Here is an 8,208-nt window from a genome sequence, read left to right on the forward strand (position 1 = left end):
TGAAGAGTCAACAAACACAATACATGTACCCCCTATTAGACTATTTTACAGGAACTTCTTTTCAATGGCTCATAAAACTGAGGAAAGGGTCCTGAAAGATATTGTTGATAGGAATGTTATCCTCTACAGACAAAAATCAGAAAATACAATTAACAATTACAACCAAAAAAAATGGCCATCCTATGCAGGCGATGAGTCACAATAATGTGGCTAAAGTATGTTGACCAGACAACACACTATAAGGTGAAGGGACGACGACATTTCGGTCCGTCCTGGACCATTCTCAAGTCAATTGTGATTGTGTTGCAATCGACTTTAGAATGGTCCAGGATGGACTGAAACATCGTCGTCCCTTCACCTTCTAGTGTGTGGTCTGGTCAATGGCCAACCTACTCATGAAAAACTCTCCAGACACCAAGCAGAACGCCTTGAAGGAACCAACGTCTTCTATGCCTTCAAATGCGCACTTGGGGACTATAAGCCCCAAAGAACTCAATATATAGGCAAGACAACGTCTCTTTCCAGGCAATTAACAACGAATAAACAACAGGGCTCCATCAAGGAACATATAATCTCTTCTCACAACCAGACCATTACCAGAGAAATCTTAACAAACAACACAGAAATCATTGATAGATACAGCGATAGCAGGAGGCTCGACATCAGCGAGGCACTACACATCAAAAAGTCAACACCAGCAATCAACAGCCAATTAATGCACAACTATATTCTACCCACTTCAAGACCCCAAACCAATATAGAAGCAGCAAGAGAAAGTATGAAGAATAGACCTCCTGCAGTTACCTCCATTCTTATGTTTTTATACCCATTGGTTCATGTTCAATCATGTGTAAATGTCAATCACCTCACCCAAAACTTTTGTATCATATCACCTCACCCAAAACGAGTATAAGTATGGATGTATTTTGTGTGTGTAAACTAAAGTCTTTGAAAATGTAATAAGTTATTATAAAACGCATTCAGGTGTCAGATCAGAAATAAAAATGAGTTTTGGAGAATTGATTTTTCAATTACCGTCGACAGTGAAGAGAAACATAAGAAATATTGAGAAAATTTGTGTTAGAATGATTAATCTTACCTTTTCAGTCATATTCAACAACATATATATTATATAATATTGTACCTACTCCCAGTTCCAGTGCTTAATACAATATATAATTATTACAAATATAAGTATCCATATCCATAACTTAGTCATAGACCATGTATTATATTTTACATGTCTTTAATAAGAGAACCAAATTGTAAAGCACATAATTACTCAAATAAAAATATATATATATCAAAAAGAGCAAAATTGTTTTATCTTTGTTAATATTTACCTGAGAATGATTTCAAGTTTTTCTTCACTGATAGCTTTCCTGGTGTTTGCTTGATTTATGAAGTGCATCTAACTTCTACAATGACAGCTTCACATATATATATGAGGAGCATCTAACTTTCATATTTCTCACACAAAAATAAAAACAAAAAATATCTTTGTAGGACAACCAATTGACAAGGTGATAGCATGAAGCTAGTTCAATATGAAGCTTACGATTTCCCAATTGAATATTGGATTAATGTTAATTTAATGTACTAATATGTGCCTTATTATACTTCAGCATTCTCTGAATGTTCTCCCTCATTAAAAATGTTTCGCCTATCACCTGAGTGAATCATTCTGTGCCTCTTCATATTACCAATTTGACTGAATCTCTTCCCACATTCTGGACACTGGTGAGGTTGATCACCTGTATGAACTAACATATGCCTTATTATAGCTGTACGATCCCTAAATCTTCTCCCACACTCCGTACACTCAAAAGGCTTTTCACCTGAATGCACCATCCTGTGAGTCTTCATATGTCCATGATGACTGAATTTCTTTCCACAATCTGGACATGCATGAGGTTTCTCTCCTGTATGCACCATCCTGTGAATCTTCAAGCTATGAAGGTCACTGTATCTTTTCCCACATTCTTGGCAATCATGAGGTTTATCACCTGTATGAATGACCCTGTGTCTCTTCATATTTCCAAGCTGACTGAACCTTTTTCCACACTCAGGACACTCATGAGGTTTATCACCTGTATGCACCATCCTGTGAGTCTTCATATGTCCAAGAGAAATGAATCTTTTTCCACACTCTGAACACTCAAAAGGTTTACCACCCATATGCACTAATATGTGCTTTATTAAATTACTACGTTCAATAAATCTTTTCCCACACTCATCACACTCTAAAGGTTTTATGCCAGTATGCACGAATCTGTGAGTTTTCATATTTCTAAGCTGATTGAATCTCTTCCCACACTCTGGACACTCATGAGGCCGGATACCCGTATGTACAATCCTGTGCCTACTCATATCACCAAGACAAATGAATTTTTTCCCACATTCTGGACATTCAAAAGGTTTAAAATCTGTATGCACTATCCTATGACTGTTCAAATTTGCAATACGACGGAATTTCTTTCCACATTCTAGACACTCGTGAGGTTTATCAACCGAATGCACTAACCTGTGAGACTTCATATCTCTAAGACGTCTAAATGTCTTCAAACACTCTGGACACTCATAAGGTTTATCATCCGAATGCACCAACCTGTGAGACTTCATATCTCGATGACGACTGAATCCCTTCCCACACTCTGGACATGAGTGAGTTTTCATTTTCTTTATGATACGTGAGGATTTTCTCCCTCCGAGTGACTGCGAGTGTGTTAGTGTTGGAAGACGGATCACAGTGAAGCCTGTGTGTTTACAGTTAGGCTTGAGGTTTGTTTCCTAGAGCTAGACTTTGTGTGAGAGCTTGACAATCAAAAGATTGATGATTGATGTAGGCTAAGCCACCCAAGAGGTGGCACGGGCATGAATAGCCCGTAAGTGGTAGATTTGTTTTAGTAAATGTATACTGTGTGTTGAGATCGCATTAAATCTTCAGGCTGCTATCGTGCGGGAGGATAGTGCTTGACAGTATTTATGAAGGTGGACAGTCAATCGTTCTTCTTTCTCTTTATGACGGGTTCAGTTTGTGTGGAGGATTTCACCTCTGGTTATCTGCAAGTGATGGGAGATGCGTCACGGTGGAGAGTCAATTTTGAGGGTCAGGCCTGGCTCGAGTGTTGTTTCTTAGAGTTAGACTCGACATGACCACTTGGCCGTCAATAGTGGAACTTCTTCTTAGTGATAGGTGCAGTTTGTGTCAAGGTTTTTCCGCAATGTCGATATGTGGAAACTCACCCGCCATTATTGTTTGTTGATCGTTGCAAAATGGCGGTGGACGCTTACACTCCGGTGTCTGCCTGGATACATTCTTTATGTCAAAAGCTTTGGGTTAACTGTAGTATATATGGTTTAATTTAATTGTGTCTGCGAATTGGTAATTAATTGTCAGGGAAAGGGAGTTTTTACCTGTCCCCAGCTAGGTCCTCAGATATTATTTATATTATCCTCTCACTTGAAACTAAATCTAGTAACCCTTCTGCATTATTACTGTAGCGAGAAAACCTTATACTCGCTGTATGTGATGTGTGTTTATGTATGTATTAACACGATGTACTGAACGGGGTGAGAATAGCTTGAGCTACCTCATCCCTTTGTGTGTATTTTACCTCATTAAACTTATTTCAATTTCAATTTATACTCGCTCCAATCTCTCATTATCTTAATGGCATAACTAATTAGCACTAATTACAGAAGCTGTAATCTTTTCCCTAATTACAGATAACAGTTCTTCCATCCTCCTATCTATTTGGAGGAAGCTAAGGTGTAGTCACCATATATAAGCAAGCGATATGAGAATAGCCGACCAGCTCTTGATACTGGTAATGGCTCAAAAGGGCCACCACTTACGGGCTATTCATGCCCGTGCCACCTTTTGGGTGGCTTAATCTTTATTATCATCATCATCGAATAGCCGACGACCATTTGGTCACCACTTGGTCCGGGAGACATCTCCCGTCACGCAGGGTGCAGTTGCGCCTCCACAGATCTCCAGTGTCATCTTTTGATGCTGGTAGTGGCTCGAAAGGGCCACCACTTACGGGCTATTCATGCCCGTGCCACCTCTTGGGTGGCTTAATCTTCATCAATCAATCAATCGAATAGCCGACATCATTTGGTCACCATTTGGTCCGGGAGACATCTCCCGTCACGCAGGGTGTAGTCATACCACCACCGATCTCCAGTATCATCTATTGATACTGGTGATGGCTCAAAAGGGCCACCACGTACGGGCTATTCATGCCCGTGCCACCTTTTGGGTGGCTTCATCTTCATCTTAACACATTCACAAGGGAGACATCTCCTGTCATGCAGGGTGCATTCCCACCTCCACTGATCTCCAGTATCAGCTCTTGATACTGGTAATGGCTCAAAAGGGCCACCACTTACGGGCTATTCATGCCCGTGCCACCTTTTGGGTGGCTTCATGTTCATCTTAACACATTCACACGGGAGACATCTCCCGTCACGCAGGGTGCAGTCGCACCTCCACAGATCTCCAGTATCATCTATCGAACAGTAAGTGGTGGCTCAAAAGGGCCACCACTTACGAGCTATTCATGCCCGTGCCACCTTTTCGGTGGCTTCATCTTCATCTTAAGACATTTACAAGGGAGACATCTCCCGTCACGCAGGGTGCATTCGCACCTCCACAGATCTCCAGTATCAGCTCTTGATACTGGTAATGGCTCAAAAGGCCCACCAGTTACGGGCTATTCATGCCCGTACCACCTTTTGGGTGGCTTAATCTTCATCAATCAATCAATCAATTTTTTTTTTTCAAAACAACGCTGTTTGAATGTAATTTTCTGTAATAATTTGTAATTGTATTTGTGCTGCTTTTGCAACCATGTTCCCCCCTCTTTTACCTCTATTTTTATTTGTTCTCAACACATTTTATTCTTTTTACCCATTAGTTTTAAGCTTTAGTAATTAATGTTTTTCCTGCCCGAAACGCTTTGCGTAATAGTGGCTTTAGGCATTGTATGTACTAGCTCTATCTATAAAGCCAACAAACTTTGTAAAATCTCTTTATGTATGTACCTTACCTAAATAAAAATTATTATTATTATTATATTATTATTATTATTATCAATCAGAATAGCTGACAGGACAATTTCCACAGTCAAGAATGTAGCACTCGGGGTATGCAGTTCTAAAATGGCCTCTGATTTGAAATACAAATCGGAGATGTTTCTGAAGAGGGGGACAAAGAGACAGTTGCGCAGATACGCGGGAAGTCTGGGGCCATATAAATTCTGTGGTAGAGAGGGGCTCTCCCATCTGCAACATGGTATCTTCAGGCAACCAAATTAGAAAGGTTAAATATCCCAAAAGGAATCCACAGGGAAATATAGGTTAGTTATCCACAGTTAGGTTATATAGACTACGTCTAGGTTACAGATGCAACTGGGAGATTGGTGAACCCCGACAGAGAGAGTGCATCTTCTGCCAAACTGTCACAGAAAAGTCATTACTTCACTATCTTCTGGAATGTGAAGCAACCAATGACCTTAGAAGAACTTTAAAGAGTTCCTGAATCATGCAGTGGCCACCCTGAAGCCATCAACACAGCCACTCTCCTGGTCAACAAAGGTGTCCAGCAGCTGGAGACCCTCATAAAGACTGTGAAGCAGTATCCTCCCCCGCGATAACAGCTTGATGGTTAAATGCAACCTCAGAATACTGAAAAAAAAAATTGTACCACTTACGGGCTATTCATGCCCGTGCCACCTCTTGGGTGGCTTAATCTTTATTAATCATCAATCGGGGCTCTCCCTCACTTCCACCCGACCGTCGCAGTACTCGAAACTGCGCCGCGCTGCGCCTCAACGACACGTGGACCAGTACCAGTCCTGCATTCATCAGTCTGTCGATACGGCAGGGGGCCCCCTGCCCTACTCATCCCACTCTAAGGTAATGTAAAAAATTTCTGTTAAAGTTTAGTCAGGACTGTCCAGTGTCTGGCGTGTGTTGGCACCTTCCCCCCGCGGTCCGTGTGGGCCGCCTTAGTTCCCTAGTGCCTTCTGCACGTTCGCCTGTCTTGAGGTATGCAGGCGCGCCTTTCAGTCTGTGCCAGGTGCTGCAGCGGCTGCTTTTTGCTGCTGCCGCAATGCCCCGAGTCGGCGTGTGTTTACGCCGTGTCCCGAGTGAACCGCCCTGGTAGTGTATTCTCCCAGGCGTGCACTTTGGGCACTGGTCAGCTGTGTTCCCTAGGCGTGCGCCTAGGGGCCCCGGTTCGTGCCCCGCTCGGACGTGCGTGCCTGGCCGGGCCCCCTGCGAGCAGCCCGGCGTCGCCCTTGGAGGCGCCCCCACGTGGACAGGTTGCTGTGGTCCTATGCCAAGGGCCATATACTCACTATTTCCGCTCAGGATGCTTTGTCTTGTGGCATGTGTCTTTTACTGTGTTTACAGTATGTTTGTTTAACTTTTGCTTTGCCTTAAGTTATTAAGTAAAGTCAGTTAGGATGTGCTAGTCGCGGTGTTACGGGCCCTTGTCTCCTGCTTTAAGTTTCTGGTCCTGCATTTATGTTTATTTTCTTCTGTAAATTATTACTGTTATTGCGGGTAGCCTTGCGGCATATTTGTTGTTTCTCCTGGTTACGTTATGTGGTTTATCATTTACGGCCTAAATGTTTACATTTAGCCTATCACAATTTAATTCTTCAATTGATGCCCTCCCAACACCAGCTGCAGGTTTTACTTCCCGGTGGAAATTTATGCTTGTTCGCTCGACTTTGTTTAAGTTGTTAGGTAAGGCCAGTAGGCTGAGCGAGTTGCTACTCGCCGTCTCAGTTATCTCTAACTTAAGTTTTGACGCCCAGACTGTTATACCTAGTTCTAATTACATTTCATCTGCCATTAGGTTTCTGCAGAACGTGTTTGCCATGTCACTAGGCTATGCTTACTACTACGGGGTACATTTTAAGTTAATTATTAGTCCACAGACATGGACATGTTACATTTGTTAATTCCTACTTATATTATTTACATGTTCTGCAGAATTTAATTTACTTATAAAACTTAAGCCCCAATCGGCCTGTGTCTTTTTCCCCCTGGTCAGAAACACCAAGGAATTTACCATCAACTCGGTTACTAAATTGGATATTGTTCAATCTTTGGTTAATTTGATCAGTGGATTTATTACCAAACAAAATATAGAAGGTTTTATCAATATTAAGGATGAGTTAGCAGTTAGCTAAAGATGGACAAATTTTTAATTCAGTATTCACTGTGTCATTCAGAATATGAGGGCTAGGACTGGAGAAAATGAAGGTTGTGTCATAAGCAAATATAACTTACTTGAGGTGTTGGAAGGCATTTGGAAGGTCATTGATGTAAACGAGAAAGAAGAGAAGACCAAGTAAAGTATACTGCCCTGTGGAACACCAATGTTAATGGGTAGGATGGGAGAAGCGGCATCATTCACAGAGGCAAACTGAAGCTTGTCACTGAGGTAAGATTGCAGGTATTAGAGTGTGACCGTAGACCCAAGTGTTGCAGTTTAAGAAGGGTACTGTGGGTTATCTTGAGATGATTTCGGGGCTTAGCGTCCCTGCAGCCCAGCCCTCGACCCGACTTTTTTTTTTACACATACCCAGAAAGTAGCCCCTAGCAGCTGTCTAACTCCCAGGTACCTATTTACTGTTAGGTGAACAGAGGCATCAGGGTAAAAGAAACTGCCCATTTGTTTCTGCTTCCACCGGGGATCGAACCCGGAACCTTAGGACTACGAATCCCAAGCACTGTCCACTCAGCTGTCCGGCCCCCTGGGTAACAATCAAAAGACTTCCAAAGGTTATCAAATAAACCTATAGGGTATTCATTTTTGTAAGGTGCTGCTTGTATCAAGTTGATCATACTAATCAATGCATCATTAGTGCATTTTTTAGTCTGAAGTCATATTGGCAGGAGCTAAGTATGTTATGGGCACTTTCAACTTTGAGATTTGTCTTAAGAGAATAAGGGAGTTGTATAAGTTAATTATGAGAGTGGTACTGGGAAAAGGGTTTAATTGAAAGTGTGTGTAACTTAACACTAATTTATTAAAATAATGAACCCTTGTATATTTACAGTTAATTTATGTTAACAGAGAGTTTCACCATCAAAACTAAGCAAACAGAGAACTTGCCTCTCTTCACCAGCAAAGTTCACTCATTGATCTAACTGATACACTCGTTAAAACTTTCTTTACAGTAG

General features: G+C 41.7%; 1 protein-coding gene across 4 annotated transcripts in view; it reads right to left on the reverse strand.

The window, feature by feature from the left end:
- The window catches only part of LOC138373253 (zinc finger protein 154-like), a 12,056-nt gene extending 8,781 nt beyond the window's left edge, over positions 1 to 3,275 (reverse strand). For 2 of the 4 annotated variants that reach the window (XR_011231092.1, XR_011231091.1), the window contains exon 1: positions 1,344 to 3,275. Coding sequence is in view for 2 of the 4 variants with exons in the window: in XM_069339307.1 (XP_069195408.1) it covers positions 1,839 to 2,676 (838 nt within the window). In the remaining 2 variants the exon portion in view is untranslated. The remainder of the gene's footprint in view (positions 1 to 1,343) is intronic. The other 2 variants (XM_069339307.1, XM_069339300.1) reach the window with 1 other exon arrangement.
- Between the last annotated feature and the right edge of the window lie 4,933 nt (positions 3,276 to 8,208).

Source organism: Procambarus clarkii, chromosome 5, assembly GCF_040958095.1.
Source record: "Procambarus clarkii isolate CNS0578487 chromosome 5, FALCON_Pclarkii_2.0, whole genome shotgun sequence".
Lineage (NCBI taxonomy): Eukaryota > Metazoa > Arthropoda > Malacostraca > Decapoda > Cambaridae > Procambarus > Procambarus clarkii.